The sequence below is a fragment of the Camelus dromedarius genome, chromosome X, assembly GCF_036321535.1.
Source record: "Camelus dromedarius isolate mCamDro1 chromosome X, mCamDro1.pat, whole genome shotgun sequence".
Classification (NCBI taxonomy): Eukaryota; Metazoa; Chordata; class Mammalia; order Artiodactyla; family Camelidae; genus Camelus; species Camelus dromedarius.
The window spans coordinates 50277541-50298234 of record NC_087472.1 but is presented as its reverse complement, the minus strand read 5'-3'; the positions used below and the strand labels follow the sequence as shown (position 1 = coordinate 50298234).

The window sequence follows — 20694 nt, the reverse complement described above, 5'->3', positions numbered from 1 at the left end:
ACAGTTCAGGGCTCCTAGAGAAGACATTGCAAGAGGCCCTAGTCAGAATTTGCTAAGCTTCTTACCCATCTATAGATGTCCCTCTAAAAAGAAAGTCACTCTCATAGCACATTTGTTAAATCAAGTCACTAAGGCCAACCAGTTTTTAAAGGACGGGAATTAGGTGCTACCTCTCAATACAAATAGCAGCAAAGAATTTGTGGCCATATTTAATCCACTGTACCACTACTGCATAGTTTGAAATACTTAAGCAAATGTTTATGTCACCCAGCATGTACAGAACATTGCTTTACCATTTGCATGAAGTTCTGAGATTACTTCTACATTGTTCCTTATTTGGCTGAGTGAAATGTTCACTTGTTGAGTTTAGTTCATAAGGCCATTCGGACTATAGTCAGCTATTAGGCAAAACAGAATTCACCTGAATACTTTGGCTTCAATCAGCATTATCCACCAGCACAGTGGTGGAGTAAGCTAATACAATACTGATGTTTTATTATCATCATATCAACGTGGGTGTGTTAGCATCAGCATCTCCAGTGTCAGTGTCATAATGATAATGTTGGTACCATTGTTTTCATCATTCTGACCTAATAATCACACAGCTTTCCTTCAGGTCTAACCTATCCAGTTGTGAACACTTGTGCTTTTTGTTTCTAATCCATTCTTTTTAAAAAGAAAATTCTAATAATCTTACAAAATATTAAATCTGTGAATTCTGGTCATGTCAGATGATATTTCAAACATTTGATGAATATGTTGTGTTATTTTTAAAAATTTGTGCCTGTCAAACAACTAACAGACTCTTAATGTACTCTTTAATAGTTTGACTAGTTGTACTACACATTCTTAATAGTTTGGTCTCAGAGAGAAATAGCTTAACTAATTAGGGTCTGAATCATACCCCTGAGGCTATATGCCAACAGCTGGATGATTCAGACTGAGGTCTCTTGAGACCTAATTTTCCATAGTGTTCTCAAAGTTGTTTTCAGTGAGGTGAAATGTTCCTGAGAGATCTTTCAATTGCTATTGTTATTGTCACCCAATTTAAGACTAAAAGAACCTTTTATTCTGTTAATATGCTGAAACGAATAGGTTGAATAAGGGCACTTTTGAATGTATTTCATCTTAGTGTAAAAATTTCCTCTCTAATTTTCCCTTAAGAATGTAATCTATTCTTTAAAAATTACCTCTGGCTCTAATTACATTCTGCATTAAACTTAGAATCATGTAGGGCAAATTCAATTCCTATTCCTATGCCTTAGTGTTTTGAAATTTAGGTAGCAGTGACCTCCAGTGGTAAAAGTGAGTTCCTAAACACAGCTAAGGAAAATTTCCCAAAGGAAGTGACTAGTTTTCTTCCTCAACAGTTGCATGATTTCCCAATCAAACTGGTCCGTAAGTATTATAAGAAGGTGAAATTTTCTCAAGAGGCAGTCCCTAAAGAGAAGAAGCTCAGTGGCAGTTAGGGTCTCTGTTGGATTGTACAGCTTTAATCCATGATGAACAGAATAAACCTCTGCATCTGATCACCATGAAAATGTCTGAGACAGTTACTAATATCAGGAATATCAAGAGCAATAACTTATTTCTTTCCAGTCTAATATAATCATTTCTATTTTACTTGCTTTGAAAATATCTTGTTGTTGTTTATATCCTGTAGTTTCATAGCAGCTAGTTCAGGGGAAACCATATATTTGGATTGTGCTTTCTAGTTTCATCAATAGAGTACAGCATGACCATGGGCGATTACTATGGGTAAATCATTCTGTGCCTTCATTTTTCTCCTAATGTAACTGAGATAGTACCAGCCACTCAATAAATGTACATAGCAATATTTCTTGCATTAAAACAAATTAGAAACAGGTAAAAGGAATAATTTGATTTAAAGCTTTAATCCCTCCAATGGATTCATCTAATCTTGATTTGTAGAGAACTTATGTTCCTATTTGAAAATAAGATGGACACTAGTCTGTGTAGAATGATTTCTATCCTGAGATAAATGTCTTATTTAGATTTGTTTTCTTATTCTGATGCACACTTAGAAAAATGGCAAAGATGAAGCACTTATCTTTAGGGTTTTTGTTGTTGTTTTCTCCACAAATTATTATATTGTTGTTGCCACATCTTTCTTAATCAGATGTTGCTTCTAAGCTGAAATATACCTCTCTTTATGCTTTATTTAAATTCCATTTATTTCTCTATGCTGCCATAAAACAAGATGATGAATCTTTGTATTTCTGCAATAACTTTTCTGTGAGCTGCTCTGATCATTTTATAGGCATTACTCTACCCATTTATATGAGGAAAATAGTAAGCAAGTATTATCTATGTTAAATAGAATGAAAAGCATGAAATGAAGAGAAGCTAAGTTCAACATGTGTCCTCTTAGAGAATAATAGGAAAGTTAGATTTAGACTTGGGTGCCTTGCTAATTTAACATTTTCATATAACCTCAGAGATGGGGGCTATTTGATCTAATTATCAACATTTTCAAAAATACAGATGTTCTCTTTTTCCCCTTTTTTTACTTAGGGTGTTTATGTCTTTGTGAAAAATGGGATAATGGATACAGTACAATTTGGGAAAGGTAGGTGAGTGAAACATCTATAATTAGAAATGTTCTGCTGTCTTTTTAACTTGCAGGGTTTAAATGTGAGAAAAATAAACTTGCTATGTTGTCCATTATCATGTTTTATCAACTCAAAAGATACTCTCTATAGCAGTTTATGATAATAATAACAAAGCAATAGTATCCATTATTTATTTAGCAGTCATTATATGCTGAGACACTATGATAAGCATTTTACATAATTTATCTAATTTCATTTTGTAGCTAATCTCTCGGTGTTGGTATTATAATTATCCCCATTTTACAGACGAGGAAACGGGTTTAGAAGGGTTAGGTAGGTTACCAAAGTCACATAGCTAGTAAGTGGTAGCACCTGGACTCAAACCGAGGTCTGTTTTAACTACAAAATCCATATTAGATGCTCATAAAGCATAAGTTAGAAACATGTCTCCGCTGTTATCAATTAGTTTAAATAAGTGCTATTTGCTGTTAAAATACATAGTATTTTGCTATCAATTGCTAGGAAACACTATACCAATTAGTCACCCTAGATATTTGAGCTAATGTTGGAAAAACAACTGTATTTCACTCTTTAGTTTGATTATGGTTTTTAGCAGCAAGCAGATATAGCTTCCTGACATTCTTAGCTTAAGCTAGTTGTCGAAATAAATATGTATGGGGGAACAGAAAGATCAGCTAAAATTTTAAGTGTCTCCATGATGTTGATCACCTGTCTATGTATTATCATTATTTAATGTCTGTACAAATTATATTCCTCATCAACTTTGAGGAAGTGATTGACATTAAATAATTAACTATGATAGAAGAGAGTGTTTTGGGATGGCATGGAACCAGAAACAATTTGAATATACAAAGAACCAAGAAATCTAGACCTTGCCCACTCTCTATCTATTTTTTTTCTCTAGGCTCAACTTCTCATCCTGATCATTGGTTTTAACTAAGAGCAACGGCTGCTCTGAGGTTATTGGGGAGTCGTGGCAAGCAGAGTGTAGTAGCTGCATGTTTCCCTAAGCTATTATTCAAAGCTCCCTAATAAAGTATCTTTGAATTCTTATTGGATCCTACCAGTGTTTGAACAGATAAGGCCAGAAGCATTTCCATTATAGGGATATAGTACACAATCATGATTTACTTTATAGTAAGGCATCTTAAGGTGTGCACTGTAGCATCAGATTTCATTAAAGTGTAATAATCACCTGTATCAAGAAACAAATACCATTAAATCAGCTGTGGAAGGAAGATTTTATTTTGTAGCAAGTAACTATTACAACTAGCTTTTAAAATTGCTGCTCAAATCATTATTTTGTGTAGTTTTTTTGAAGAGTGTTTAAACCATCTGCTGTTATCTTAGCAAATCTCTGTAATTTTTCCACATTATACCTATATAGGTTGCCCAATTATAGTAAGTTATTTATATTAATTTTCTGATTTCTTAAGATGCATATGTCTATTTGAAGAATCCACCTCGAGATTTTCTTCCAAAAATTGGAGTGATTACAGTTTCAGGATTGGCAGGCTTCATTTCAGTGAGAAAAGGTAAAGTTAAAAAGTGTATATTCTCTCCTTGCCATTATATTAATTTCTGAATTTTACTGTTAGAAGAAAACCTCACATCCTTTGTTAAGTAGTATTATGATGGGCTACCATATACATGTTTAGATTCTATAGTAAAATGTGTTTACTTTTAGAGACTTTTTGTGTTTTCAAATATATAGCTATTCCAAAAGAAGTTCAGTATCATTAGTTATTAGGGAAATGCAAATGAAAACTACACTGAGGATACCACTGCATACCTATTGGAATGTCTAAAATTTAAAAGATTAACCATACCAAGTATAGTCAAGAAAGTAGAGCAGCTGACACTCTCATATACTGCTGGTGGTAATACAAAATGGTATAGCCATTCTGGAAAATAGTTTGACAGTTTCCTGTAAAGTTGAACATGTAATCACCATGCGATATGGTAATCTCACTCCTGGATATTTTTACTGGAGAAGTGAAAAACCTGTACACAAATGTTTATAGTAACTCCATCCGTAATCACCAAAAGCTAGAAATAACCTAAATGTCTTGCATCAATAAACAACTATGTCACATTCATACAAAGGAATACTGCGTAGGAACAAAAAGAATTAACCATTGACACGTGCAACAATCTTGATGAATCCGAGTTAAAGAAACCAGTCTTAAAAAGTTACATATTGTGTGATTCCATTTATATGACTTTCTCAGAAAGATAAAACTACAGTGATAACAGATCAGTGGTTCTCAGGGGTTAGGAGTGGAGAAAATGTGTGACTACAAAGGGATAGCAGGAGATTTTTTTTTAGTAGTGATAGAAATGTTCCATATTCTGATCGTAGTGGTGGTTTCTTGACTCTATACACATATTAAAATTAATAGAAATGTACCAGAAAAGTTTAATTTCCTGAAAAAGTTTGAAAATGACTGCTTAGTTAAGGCACTTTTGGAAATGAATGAATTACCGCAAATTGCTTGCAATTATTAAATTATCACTTCAGTATTCTAAATCAGTGACATGAAGGAGTTATGTACCTTTTAAAATCCTTAGCTGATTAGTTAGTTGAATCTTTCACCTTTCTAAGGACTTAATCAGAAAAGGATATATGGAGAGAGTCCATTTCAGTTTAACATGCTGTCATAAACATGGTAGTTGATTACTTCTGTATATTACCATGCTTTATTAGATACTTGAAAAAATAGGATTACAACTCTGGGTTTCTTAGTACATGAAAAAGTACCTAGTTTTAAAAAAGAAGAAAATCATCAGCCCCCTTTGTTTAGGTAATTATCAACGTTAGATTGAGAATACTTTTCTTAAATTGGACATGACAACTAAGAGATATTAAATGAATCATAATCCTTAAGGACATTTTACCTATTATCTTGACTGGTATTATTACCTAAAGAATAATTTAACAGAGGGTGATGGCTTAAAGGGGAACAAAAAATATATTAAAGTTATAAAAGCTTCGAGTCTCTGGTAGCATCTGTTTGGAGTTTAATTTTATTTGCATGTCATAGGTTCTAGGTTTAAGAAGATTGCTTATCCACTGGGACTGGCCACTTTAGGAGCAACTGTTTGCTACCCAGTTCAGTCAGTAATAATTGCAAAGGTAAGTTCTTTTTAAGTGATAGCTTCATTTCAGTATTTGTTTAAACTCTCAGTGTAACAATATTTAAATGTCATACAGCACCTGCAACATTTAATTTTCATTGAAATATAGTTGGTATCAACTTTTATGTTGGCAAAATTACATTAGCATCTCAGCATGATAAATGCCATTCTTAATTACATGATCATCACAAATAAATAGGATGAATTTGTTTAAATATAATTCAAGAATATAAATGCTTGTTTGAGGATTAAGTTCAGAGACACCAAGTTAGAATTTATAGGGAGGAATACTCCTCCATTGTTGGGCTATGTAAAATTCAAAATTCTTTAAAATCGGATGAACACTGAAAAACATTTTTTAAATAATGTGAGTACAAACTCCTCTTAGATTTGTATTATTTCGCCTAGCCTTTTACAGTTGTCTTGTGTACCTCTAATTTGGTAGCAGTTTTTTTTTTAATTATTCACTTTTGACTCTTTACAAAACTTATTTTCCTAAACACAGAAATTCTCTGTGTAACTTTTATTTTATCCTGTTATGTTACATTTAAATTATTTAATTATAATAAAACTGATTAGAGACTTGGAAACAAATACAACTTATTCTTGATAAGTGTACAAATCACTTGTGAGAGACAATACTTGGATATTGTTGAGTACCTACTAGTGATGAATATTCAGCATCCTGTGAATATCATTTATTGTAAATTTTAAAACAGCTTTAGTTAATCAGACAAGTCCCAAAAAAATGTCAGGTAAGTACTCTTCTGCTGTATGTGTATTTTTCTGAAGGAAACAGCTCATACATTTTAAGAGATTCTCCAAGGGGTCTACGATGTAAAAAAGGTTACAAAATGATAGTCCAGAAAGTCCTTTGAAAAATAAAAGTCACACTCCAGTTATTCACTATTTGGAAATACACCTCAAGATGGAATTACTTTTTGCTTTTTATATTTCTCCTCACAATTTTCATTATTAATTTATGTAAAGAGTAACAAGAAATCTCTTTGAAAACTATAAAATATCTAGGAATAAGCTTATCAAATAATCTTTTAAAACCTATTTTAAAAAATTAAAGATTAAATTTTACCAAAGGGCATTTTTTTCAAACTTGAATACATTTAGTGATATGTCTTGTTTTCTAGATGAAAGGACTCAATATTGGAGTATGGCAGATGTTCTCAAATTTATGTATTTAATCTAGTTCTTACAAAATTCCTGGATTTGAAGGAAACATGACATTCATTCAGCCAGTATTTGTTGTCCGTGTATCATGTATCAGGAATGATACTAAGCTGTAGCATAAACAATGTACCAAAATAGCCAAGAGAACAAAACAGAATATCCAAAAACAAATATATTGAGTATGTCTTTGTGTACGTTGTGGAGTGTGGGGGAGGGTGTGGTACAAGTAGCATTTCAGATCAATGTGTAAAGAAAGGATGGAGTATTCAAGAAATGTGTTGAAATAATTCACTTTTTGGAAAAATACTTAGACCTTTACCAAATATCATGCAAAAATAAATCTCAGGTGGAATAAAGATCTAATGATAAAATATACTACTACAAAATATTAGAAGAAAAAAGAGAAATAATTGTTCAGTCTTGAGATAGGAAAGGCCTTAAGGAAAACAATCCAAAAGCCATCAAAGAAAAAAATTGATATATTTTACTACATCAAAGTAGTACATTTCTGTCGATCACAATATACCATATGCAAAGTTAATGAATAAATGAAAAACTGGAGAAACTATTTGCAACATATATAACAAAGGACTAAATAATATCCTTTGTGTATTAAAAGCTTCTGTAAATCGATAGGAAAAGAATGAATGCACTCTTAAGAAAATGACGAAAGTATATGAGCTAGCAATCCATAGAATAAGAAACACAAATGGACCTAATATATGAAAGATGCTTAACTTCATCAGCAATCAAATAAATGCAGTTTAAAAGATCATGTATATAATGGTTTTTAGCCTTTCAGTTTGACAAGGATTTAAAAGATTCATAACACTGCTGCTGGTAAGTGGGGTTGGAAAACAGATATATACTCTTGGTGGGAGTGTAAATTGCTACAATATATTGCTGACTTTCTGGAGGCAATGTGGCTATATTATCAAAAATTAAAATGCATATTATATTTAATCTAGAGATTTCACGTCTAGGAATCTTTCCCGAGGAAATACCACAAGGGTTTATGGTCCCAGTTGTATGTGTCAGACTGCTAATTGTAGCATGCTTATAATTGCCAAAAAAAGGAAGTATCACATATGCTCATCAACAAGTGATTTGTTAAACAAGTCATAACGCCCATATGCCCATCAATAGGGGATTTGCTAAACGAACTGTGGTGTATCCATTATAGAATACTAACTATGCAGCTATTAAAAAAGAAGCAGATCTGCTGGTGTATAAACTGATATGGAAACATCTGTGTGACATATTGTTAAGCTTTTTTAAAAAATCACATCTCAAAATAATATGTATCGTGTGATCCCATTTGTGTTTAAAAAGGAAATACAGTGTGTATGCAATTTATTTTAAATGTTAATTTAAAATATAATTGAGATTATAGTTTATAATCTATTCTCTGTTACCTTTTTTGCAATTCAGTAGTTCATCATGGATTTCTCTCCATGGCAGTGCATATAGATCTACCTCATCTTTTTGGTAGATCTATAAGTATCAATATTCTGTTTGTTTTAAAATGCTATGGATGTGCACATATAATGTATATATAAGAGTAAAAATTCAAGAAGGATATCCACATGACTGTTAACAAAGGTTACATTGGAGGTAAGAAGAGGACTTTCATACTAGTGGATTGACTGATTTTTCTTAAGTATAAATATATACTTAGAAAAAACAGTAAAAAATATTTTTGTTTAAGGAAGAAAAACATAGTTTTTAAAAATTTATGTTTATAGAAAGTGTAATCCTGGAAAGCTCCCCAAAACCTCTTTAATATTTGAGAAATCAATAGCTATTGAAATTACTTCAACCATAAGAAACAAAAGGATGGGAAGAGAATAGAAGAAATCAGAAGGAGATTTTCAAAGGGAAAGAGAGATGAATGAAAGGAAAAACAGCTTCAGGAATTCAGTCAGCATCCTAGCCTCCACTGTAAGTTACCGTATTTGTAGTTCATTTTTTTATTTCATGTTTCTACCAAAAAAGAGTATTATTCCCTGGAGAAATACATTAGTTTTTTTTTTCTTTATGACTAGAGAAAGCACCATAAAAATTTAAGCAAAAGTGTTAACTTTATAGCATCTTATAATCTCATTTTCTTAGTCAACTGTTTAGTATCTCAAACTATATTTCCCAAACTCCTGTTAAACAGACATGGACTTAAATTCACATGTTACAGTGTGAATGCAAACTATACATTTTTAAGACTTTATTATATTTAGAGTACTTTTAGATTCACAACAAAATGAAGGAGAAAGTACAGAGATTTCCAGTTCACCCCCCTGCACCCTACCATGCATGGCCTCCTTGTTATCAATATCCTCACCAGAGGGGTACATTTGTTACAGCTGATGAACCTACAGTGACACATCATTACCACCCAAAGTCCCACAGTTTACATTAGGATTCACTCTTGGGGTTATACAAAGTATACAATTTTTAGCCTTTTTCATGATGTAAGTAATTTTTCATATAAGATTTAGAAAATGAGGCTTTGTGTTACATGATCTTGAGATTTATATCTTTATTATTGATTCTGACCTGGGTGTTCACATAAAATACCTGATGTAAATTTTTTAATGTTTGTTATTTTAACTGTTAAAAATATATATTATTTGACTCACTTTGTTTTACTTAGGTAACTGGGAAAAAGGCATATGCTACAAGCCAGCAAATTTATGAAGCAGTTAAATCATTGTGGACAAAAAATAACAAAAAAGAGTCACTTCCTGAATCTAAAGAAAAAACTAAGGTAGAGTTTAAATGGACCAAAAAGGTAGACTTTGAGTTTTGTTTGGGTGGGTGTTGCCTTGGTTTTTGTTTCTTTCTTTTGGGTTTTTTTGGTGGGGGGATAGGTAATCAGGTTTATCTATTTATTTTTAACAGAGGTACTGGGGAGTGAACCTTGGACCTCATTCATGCCTGCTAAGTATGCACTCTACCACTGAGCTACACCCTCCCCCAGGTTGTTGACTTGTAATAGGGGTCCCAGACAGGAGTCAAGGATGGAATGAAAGAAAACGAAGAAACATAATACCTTGGCATGCTATAATTTTTTTAGGGTATTTTATTCTTTTAGTAAAATGATTTACTTATGAAGGAAAAATCTTTTTGGTAAACAGCTTGGAAGCTCTGCTGAAATAGAAATACCTGCAAAAACAACTCACAACCCAGAACACTCAGTGCCTTTGCCAGCAGAACTCAGTTCTGAAACAAAGACCAAATCAGAATCTGTCTCAGGTTTGTTTTGGAATAATTCAATTTTGTTTTCATTCTTTTCTTAAATAATTTTATAGTATTATAATTAGTAGTTTTAACTTATTTATGAGTTTTCTTCATAAATGTTTTGTCTTTCTCTTATCTGTAGTGTGTGTATTTTTTTAGATTATGAGGTACTCGGGTACCTGGGATTTTTCCTAACTGCCACATAGTTCATAATACATACCTTTGCATATGGGAATATAGAGTAGCACTGGCCAGTTGGGTGAGTGAAGCATTTAATATCATTTTATAAATATGGATTTTTGAATCAGTTGGAGGAAGATGTGTCTTCTTGGATTCTATCAGTTTACAGGCTATAAGAAGTCACATCTACATAGAGGAAATACCAGCTTTCCATTTCTTGAGCTGTTTACCCCTAACGGTCTTAGCTTCCACTATCAGTTTTAGTTTAGATACCAGGAGCAGTTTCAGCATGAAATAGTCAAAATAGGACCAGTTATAATACTAATATCTTTGCTAGTATTAGATATGGGCAGTTAATACTTTGTGGGACCAAATAGTGACAATTGTACTTTCTAGGCAGATATTACCATGGTGTTACTGTGATCAGAAAGAAAATAAGTAATAACCATTTCAGTACTATATTCACATAAACTCAGTCATTGGCTTACATAGGTTTGTTTATCTGTACCAAGTAAATGGTACTACCCATTAAGTTGTCTTATTACAAATGAAACAGGACCAACTCAGAGGTGGAGACTTAGGGAGTAATGAAAATATCTGCCGTATATTGAGCAACCCCTGTAGTGCAAGGAGCTGTAAGTATATTATGTTATTCTATCTTTACCCAAAAAGCAAAACAAAAAACTCCAGTGTATATATAATTATAATTATTTCATGATGAAGAAACTGAGACTCAGGGAGCTTAAATAACTTGCCCAAAATCATATAGTTTATGAGTAGTTGACTTGTGTTTATAGCCTAGATATTCCTGAGACCATAGTCCAAGCTCTTTCCACTGTATGTAGATTATCTAATTTTAACCCAGAGTTTAGTCTCTAATTTCAGCCTCCTCCTATCTTTCTTAATCTTTATAAAAGCTATCACTGAGTAACAAACCTGATTTGAGTTTTACTATTTTTCTGTCCCCTCTCCTTTCTAGTCAAGATAAGTTATACAGTTTTTGGACTCTGTCTGAGTCATCCACAGTTGACCATATTTCCACAACTGTATATCTGGTCATTTTTCTAAATGCCCGTCAATTCCAGAGATCTTTGTAGAGGTGTTACAGCTTAACAATAGGACCAAACCATCCCTAGCCAATGTCTTGACACATCTGGATTCTGGGACCTTCTACCCACCAGTCATGAGTAATGTGGTATATGAAAAGCATTATAAGGAGACATGTAGAGGAGAGAGAGACCCAGTACTATTCATCCTTATCATATATCATTCAGAATTGATTATACAGTAGACCCTTGGGACTCACCGTTTCTACATTTCACATGCAGTCCCAAAAGTGCAAGATATGGGAAACAGTAGTGATTATGAGCACAAGTTTTAGAATAGAACCTGGATCTAAATCCTAGATCCAACATTTTCTAGTTCTAGTGCCTGGGGCAGGTTATCTAATGCCTCAAGCCTCAGTCTCTTCCTCCATAAAATGGGACAATAATAGTGTTTTTTTTTTTTTCTGACATGGTGGTTGTGAGGATTAAATGAGATGTCGCATGTAAAGAAGAAAGTACAATGTCAAGCATGTACGAAGTTCTCAATGAGTGTTAGAAGATATTGTTATCATTTGCCTAGAGTAATTAGCCATTTGGCCAATCAGCAAATTTATTTTCATTGAGCATACTTTGGGAGCACAGTACTTAGCTAGGGAGCCTAGCCATGGCCACCACTTCTCACCATACAGAATATTCGATTGGGTGTACTGTCCAACTATAGATCATGGCTCTGCATATAGAGCTTGGTTGTTCTCTATCATTCGTATACTTTATGATGACAACTGTGTTATTTTGGCAATCACAGATTTGGAAATTTGGTGACCTGAACCCCTTCAAAATCTGATGAAAGTAGAATGAAGTTTCTCACAGTCTCACAAGATAATGTCCCTCTCAAACTATGGACCTTGTGCCAAATCTGGCTCACTGACTAATTTTGTACATTCCACAGGCCAAGAGTAGTTTCTGTGTGATTTAAATATTTAAAAAATCAAGAGAAAAATATTTCATGACAAGTGAAAACTGTTTGAAATTCAAATTTCAGTGTCCATAAATAAATATTTTTTGGAACAGAGCCACACTCACTCATTTGTTTATTATCTGTGGCTGCTTTCACCCTACAAATGGCAGAGTTGAGTGGTTGTGAAGGAGACCTTATGGTTTAAAAGTCAAAGATGTTTACTTTGGCCCTTTACAGAAAAAGTTTGCTGATTCCTGCTTTAGAAGGATGAGGTGTGCCATATACGATTCATCTCCCCCTCGTGACATTTGCCAGATTTTTTTATGGGTCGTGAAACTAAATAGCCAAACTCAAAACCTCTGAAGGGCAAAACCAAATATCCTACAGTGGTTTAGTGTGAGAGAGACGGAAACTCAGGTGTCAGTCAGCTAAAGAGTGCCATATGTGAGGAACAGGGAGGAGCCAGAGGTTGACTGACTCTTACTATAACTGCAACTCAGCTCAGTGCCTGATTGGATTGAGATGGTAAGTATTTCACCATTCTGAAAAAAGGAAAAGGATCCCCTCTCTGGCAGACAGTATCACCTGGAGCTTCTACAGTTCTTTTATACACAGTGTCCACCATACAGATAAACAAAATACTAGTCATGCAAAAAGTCAGGAAGATGTGACTGACAATCAAAAGAGAAAAATATAACAGCAAACCCACAGGTGATCTAAACATTGAAGTTAGCAGAAAAGCACTTTAAAGTAACTATGATGAATATGTTAAATAGAAAACACGATGACCAACATGGATGAAAAGATAGAAAATGTCACAGAAAGTTAGAATCTATTAAAAAATCAAGTGGATATTCTACAAGTGAAAAATACAGTACCTGAAATTGTGAACTCATTGGATGGGTTTAGTAGACTGTATACAAAAACAGAAGTAATGAACTCAATACAGGTCAACAGAAAATAGCCAAACCAAAGCACAGAGAGAAAAAAAGAATGGAAAGAATAGAACAGTATGAGAAAGTACTTTACAGTGACTAATATCTTTTTAAGTGTTTCAGTTACTGAGAAGCTGAATACTGAATTTCATCCCAATTGTATACAAAAGAAAAATAGACTCTTAACAATCAAAACTTCATTCAGCAATTTATTAGTGAACACTAACTTGCTTAAAATATAAATAAAGTGTGAACTAAATTATCAGTGAACAGATCACACCTAATTGCTATTTCAGACAATAGTTCATTTTATAACTTTAAACATCTTTACTCATTTCCTGTTTAACACCAGCTTTTTAAAAAGTCTGCTAAAAACTTAAGCATAAATTATATTTTATTAGAGATTAAAAATATGATGAAGTACAAAGAAAAGCATTATAATGATTAGGGGATTGTGATTCAACAAGAGTTTTATGACTGCGAATTCTTTAGGAGGAAAGAGAGCCCTTGATCCAAAGGGATGAAGAAATTTCTAAGAGGAAATATATAATCCTTACTTATTCAGAAAAGCATGAGATGAACCTTTTTAAAAAGGCAGAAATCAGATGACCTAGGCTAAGTGATTCTAAACCAGAGAGATCCACCTCACAATTTCTTGAGGTTTTTTTTTTCCCCTAAAATTCACTCTACACAAGAATTATAAATCAGAATCTCCAGAGGCCTCCAAGCAGGTGGATTGTAGGAAAAGCTCCACAGGAATTTTCTGTGCATATTCCCCTAGTTAATAATGTCTGACATAAGCTATGGATGAACTAAAAATTGGAAGCCTTTCAACAAATTTTGAGAGGTAGAGATGTAAAGGCAAAGGAGCCTTTCAAATTTGGGTGAGCTGAATCTTTGACCAGTTTTGGACAAGAATATAAATTAAGGAAGTGAGTAGAAGTGTTACAGAATTTAGTCAATTGATAGACATTGTTAAGCAAATTATAGACAGTGAGACTTCTATAAAATAATTATTTGTCAATGCTTACTATAGTGTGTTTGCTAAAACTATTTCATAGTACCCTTTTCACTTGTACTGAGCAAAGGCTTCCACCAGGCGGCAGCAAAGATGCATGAGAAAGGAGCAGGCAGAACCAGTTGCTTAAGGGGTCCGTGTGCACCAGGTCTGTGTGCCACGGACCCCTTCTCAGAATGTTTTTAAATGTATAAATTAAAATATGTACAAGATCTTATGGTAGCTCACAGTGAAAAATAATGTGACAATGAATATATATATATGTTCATGTATAACTGAAAAATTGTGCTCTACCCTGGAATTTGACACAACATTGTAAAATGACTATAACTCAATAAAAAAAAAAAGTTTTTAAAAATCTGTAAAAATAAATAAATAAATAAAAGCTTAACTCCCTAAAAAACAAAACATAAATTAAAACACATAGTAATATATAATAATATCTAACAACATATCTGATAAAGGCCATAGTTTTGAAATAAGTGTATATATTTCAAGATATCTGCAACTGCAGTGTGATATGAAAATATCTGTGATTTCTGTTAGTGACAAAATCTAAGGAACTGTTAATACTATTGTGGTTTGTTACCTGCATTCATTATTGAAGAAAACGTTCATTTTTAGTCAGAGGTAAATGAAAATAAAGACAAGTTTCCCCCACCCAAGTTCTCAGATCACATGAATTCTATCCCCAAACCCCTCCCTACCCCAAAGGAATCCCAGATTAAAAATCTCTATTCTGTGGAGAACAGTATTCGTATCATGAGTAGTGATTATTTAATACCTGGCTGCTTTTAAAATCTATTTGGTAGTGAAGTTACATGTAGGTCTATCACAGTTTATAAAACAGAAACTGTTTCTGAAATGATAGGTATAAAATAAATAATTGTGTATAAATCTATTTCTCCCTTTTGTTTTCACCGTAGAGCTAGAAATTAAATTCCTATAGGAAAAAAATGTGTCTCCCAAATATAAAAAATCCTTTCAAAATGAATCAGAGTTTGACAAACATTTAAAATAAAAACAAATTTCTGAGAAAAGTATTTTTTGTCTTATGTCACAAAGTAAATATAAAAATTGTTCTTACATACTTACCATGCACAGAGTGTTATATGCACCACTTTGTGTGCATCATTATACTGAATACTAAAAATAATGGTATGATATTGTCACTACTGTAAACCCCCATTTTACAGAAGAGCCAGAGTTGTTGTGTTGGTGGTCAGACAAAACTGGATTCAGTCCTGGCTCCACTATTATCAGCTGGGTGACATTAGTCAAGCTTCTTAACCTCTCTAAATTAAAATGTCCTTATCTGTAAAGCAAGGATAATATAAAAATATCATCTGTCTCAGAGCAGAATTGTGAGATAACGCATGAAAATAATGTAGCATCTTGCCTAGCACACAGTCAGCTTCTCAAGTTTACCACTGAATCACACGTTGCCTAATCCAGGAGTCCATTCTCAATCTCTGTTTTATGTAATCCATCAGTAACTTCTAACATAAGTGATTACTCCTTCCTCTTGAAACAGTCTCTTCACTTGGCCTGTGGGGTATCCTTTACTCTTGGTTCTCTTGCTTCACTGACTGGCTGTTCCATCTCAGCCTTCTCTGCTACATTCTCCTAATGTTCTTAACCTCAAAAAGTTGGAGTATCCAAAGGGTTCATTCCTTGGGTCTCTTTTCTGATGTTCTGGATGATCTCATATGGTCCCATATGAGTTTTAAATGTCATATATAGCCTAGGAACATAAAATTTATAAACCAGCCCAGGGTACTCCTAAACTCTACAGATTCACATTTCTAGCTGCTTACTCAATATTTGGATTCAGATGTTTAGTTAGCAGTTCAAATATAGCACATCCAAAACTACACACTTCATTTGCCTTCCCTCAAATGTGCTTCTACATTTTTCCCTATCTCAGTAAATGTCAGCTCCTTTCTTCCAGTTCCCCAAGTTAAAGAGACTCTCACACAACATACTCCATCCATTTAGAAAATCCTGTCCATCCTACCTTAAGAAGTTATCCAGAATGCAATTCCTTTTCACCACCTCCACTGCTACTGCCCTAATTAAAGCCATCAGCAGCTGTCTGTGGGGATACTGCAGTAGCTTCCTAACTGGTCTCCCTATACTTCCACACTTGTTCCCCTATGGTCTCTTCTCCCCCACTTGTTCCCCTATAGTCTCTTCTCCCCAGAGCCAAGAGTTATCTTTTTAAAAACATAATATCATGTCACTCCTCAACTACCCAGTGACTTCTCATCTCACTTAGAATAAAAGAGAAAAGCTTTGCCCTGGCCCCGTCTGGCCTAGCCTTCCATTGTTTTCTGATCGTGTCTCCTACCAAATCTCATTGCACCCACCATCACCACACCTTGCCTACTCTGTTGCAGCCATATTGGCCATGTTGTGGTTCCTCCAGTGTGCCTCAGGTACATCATACCTGCCATCTGCTTCTCCTATAAGGCATTTCCATCAGGTATCTATAGGGCTCATACTGTTACCGCCTTCAGTTCTTTGCTCAAATAACACCGTTCTAGAAGGCTTCCCCTGGTCACCCTATTTCAAACTGCACATCACTCAAGCACTCCCTGTTTTATTTTTCTACAAAGCACTTGCCATCTTCTAATACATTTTTTACTCAGTTTATTCTCTCTCTCACCCAACTTGAATGCTATGTCCGTGTTGGCAGAGATTTTTATCTGTTTTGTTCACTAATGCATCCCCAGTATCAACAAGAAATCTGTTAAATGAATGACTAATTTTTTTCATTTTAATACTTTATCAGGTGCTACACAGTTTATGCCTGACCCCAAGCTCATGGATCATGGGCAGTCCCATCCAGAAGATGCAGATATGTACAGCACTAGAAGCTGAACTAGTCTGCAGAGAGAACTACAAGATGTGTGAAGTGGCAAATAATGATGAAAAAATCATGTAATTGGTAACTGATGCACAGAGTATTAACTTAAACCAAGTTTTTCCCTTACATCTTCTAATGTACGGTTTGACGAATCACATAAGTGATTAAAACACAAAATGTGACTACAATCCTGACAATATTAAATGATTGATGAAGAGGCAGAGGTAGAAGTATTAGTATGCATTAGATCATTTTAAGGGCATTTATAAAGAAATAAAAATAAAGTAAATATATGAACACTGATGAGACTAAAATCTGAAAAAATATGTATGTGTATATATAAATATGTATACATATACAGATATACATTTGCTTTAGCTTTTCTGAATTAATGTCAGCTAAATTAGAATGGTGTGTGGAAGGATGTGTTCCCTCCCCCCAATTTTGTTTTTCATTTCCCAGAGCTGGAATAAAATAACCATATTTTATGACACTTGGGCTTGGTTTTGTCTCTTTGTTTTATTAATGTTAACTCCTCTTAAATATCCAAAAATACATCTAGCTATTTAAGAGGACCATATGCTACATGGGACCCCCCCAGTGCTGCTTAGCAGTCCTTCCTACGTTCCTAGGTGGTTTCCTATTCTGCTCTCCAGGAGACGTATTACACACCTTTGATTCTCAAACTCCTCTACCTGCCAAAGATGACTGTGTCTCCTATTACATAGTGAAAAACAATAAGTCATTAGATATAACCTTTCCCAGCTTCTTCCCATCTACCTTCAAGACTTACCTCTTTCCAGCCAGGCATCCCCTTTTCTAAAGCTAATGCTTCTATTTGTGTTCCCAATCTCATTCCTTCCCATCTTTTCCAGGACCATATTCCATCCTGTTTAACCTTTAAGTCTTTAGTTTCTCTTTTCACTCATTTCTTTTCCTCAACCTGTAAATAACATCAGATCTTCTTTATCTAAAAACAGTAACAAAATACCTTTCCCTAACCCCACCTCTTCCTTGTGGGCTCTCTTTCTTCTTCCTATGATTTTCATAATTCATAAAAAAAAGTAGGGGGAGGGTATAGCTCAGTGGTAGAGTGCATGCCTAGCATGCCAAAGGTCCTGGGTTTAATCTCCAGTACCTCCATTAGAAAATAAGTAAATAAGCCTAATTACTTCCCCCAAACAAAATTTTTTTTAAACAAATAAAAATAAGTTTTAAATTTTTTAAATAAATTTTTTAAAAAGTAATTAATGTCACTTTCTTACTTCATCAATTTCAATTCCTCTCTAACTTGTGACACCAACTTGAATTTTCTGTAATAACTGACTCTTGGCCACTCCCTCCTAAAACTCACTCCTCCCTTTGGTGTCTTTCCTGCTCCTCTTGTTATTCTTCATTCTTCTCTTGCTCTGATCCCCTTAAATGCTGAGGCTCCTCAAGTTGCATTTCTAGTCTTTTCTCATTCTGTGCTCTCTCATTTTCATTCAACATTCTTCACTGACTTCAGCCACCATTTATATATCCTTACTGTTTATATTTTCAGCTCCCATATTTCTCCAGAGCTGTACACCTATCTTTCTAATGATTTATCAGTTGTAGCCATCTTATATCCCATAGATACCCCCAATATCTATATACCTAAAGCTAAATTGTCTCTATCTCACTCTCATTTCTATGCTTCTCAGATCTAGTCTACCTTCTGTAATCCTTGCTCTCATTTGAGTCTTCATCATCACTTTCTTGGATTATTAAAGTAGTCTTCTGGTTAATCTGCCTGCCATCAATCATGCTTTCTGTCACTTAAGAATGCATTCTGCTAGATAGACAAGATTATACTGTATAGCACAGGGAAATACATACAAGATCTTATGGTAGCTCACAGAGGAAAAAATGTGACAATGAATATTTATATGTTCATGTATAACTGCAAAATTGTGCTCTACACTGGAATTTGACACAACATTGTAAAATGATTATAAATCAATAAAAAAAAGTCAAAAAAAAAAAGAGTGCATTCTGCTCATAAATATCAGTAAACCAGTTAACTGTAGCTTAAGTAAATAAGAGTCTATTTAAAGTCTAGAATTAGGCTGTACAGGGTTGGTATAGTGGCTTGGTGTCATCAAGGATTTAGACAGTTTCTCTTTACATTCTGCTCTTCAGCATCTTGATTTGTCACCTCATGGTCACAAAATGGCTGCTATACCTCTGGGGAACACACATTCAGAGTAGGAAGGATTAAAACAAACTGTACCAGATACTTCTCACCCCCTTTTATCAGAAAAGTAAATGCTTTCTTAGAATCTCTCTCAAAAGACTTCTGTCTATATCTTGACCAGAATTTGTCATGTAGCCACAGTTAGCTCAAGGAAAATTGGCAAATCATATTTTTGTCTATAGTGAGAAAGGCAAGGAGTAAGGAATTTGGAATGGGTGTTAAGTTTAAGCTAACATACAGTGTCTGCTACCCTACTCTTCTTACCCATCTGTCATATTATTATGACATAGTTTTCTTTCTAACAACTGTTATGGGTAACTGTCTTCCTGAAATCTTCAGTGGCTCATCACTGCCTACCCAGTCAAACCAAGACCCCTTAGCATGACATACAGGGCCCTTCATATATGATCCCAGCTAAACTTAAATCCTACCTTCCCTCTCCCTACCCACCCTACCACTAACGTATATTTTTTATCTATAACATATCGCTTGGTTCTTGGACATGATTTGCTCTTCTATGTCTCTTTTCCTCTGCCTATGCTGGTGTCTCTTAGAATTTTCCCTGTCTCATCCTGCTCCATATTCCAACTTCCTACTCATCCTTCAAACCCAGTGTCGCCTTTCTCAATTCTCCAAGGTAGAATGCCCTCTCCTGTACATTCCCTTACACTTGGTATGTATAGCTATGATAGCCTATACAATTTATTATAAAACTAAAATTAGTTTAGTATATTTTCACTTACAAGGCTCCATGTGGGTATGACTGAATCATCTTTGTGTAACTTTTATGCCCATGAATACCTGATACATAGTAGGAACCCACATGTTTTACCATGCTGGGTGTAACACAGGATGCAAAAATAATTATAATTCCATCAAAAGCCTTATATTCTCCTAGAAAGGATAAAAATATATACAAATACAGTATTACACATAGTATCTTCCCTAAGATAGGTACAACCAAAGAACTATACTTGTTCAGAGATGTAATGTAGTTCTGAGATGGAAGTCAAGGAGGCAGTGGTACTTGAGCTGCTCAAGGTGGGGAAGCAGATCACATACTAGTTTTTTGTAAGTAAACCTTTCAAAATTTAGCTTCAATATTTTAAATGAATTTATTTTTACCTCAGATCTGTATATGATCAAATGCACCCATATTTCATCAAATCTAAGATAGATTCTTAGTTGATCATTATACCTATCTCAATTTCAGATGTGTTAAAATGTAAAAATATAAGCATCTGAAATTTAATAAGGTAAGAGATCAAAAAAATTAATATCCTAAATGTAGGCCCCCGCCTGAAGGCTCTAGAGAATAA

The 20694-nt window shown here is 34.1% G+C and overlaps 1 protein-coding gene across 2 annotated transcripts in view; it reads left to right on the top strand.

Moving 5' to 3' along the window:
* APOOL (apolipoprotein O like) overlaps nt 1-17650 on the top strand; it is a 64198-nt gene extending 46548 nt beyond the window's left edge. For both annotated transcript variants that reach the window (XM_010983398.3, XM_031445998.2), the window contains 6 exons: nt 2536-2590; nt 4031-4129; nt 5639-5730; nt 9565-9678; nt 10049-10166; nt 17083-17650. In XM_010983398.3, the coding sequence (XP_010981700.1) occupies nt 2536-2590; nt 4031-4129; nt 5639-5730; nt 9565-9678; nt 10049-10166; nt 17083-17171 (567 nt within the window). In that variant the 3' untranslated portion in view covers nt 17172-17650. The remainder of the gene's footprint in view (nt 1-2535; nt 2591-4030; nt 4130-5638; nt 5731-9564; nt 9679-10048; nt 10167-17082) is intronic.
* Nucleotides 17651-20694: the final 3044 nt, after the last annotated feature.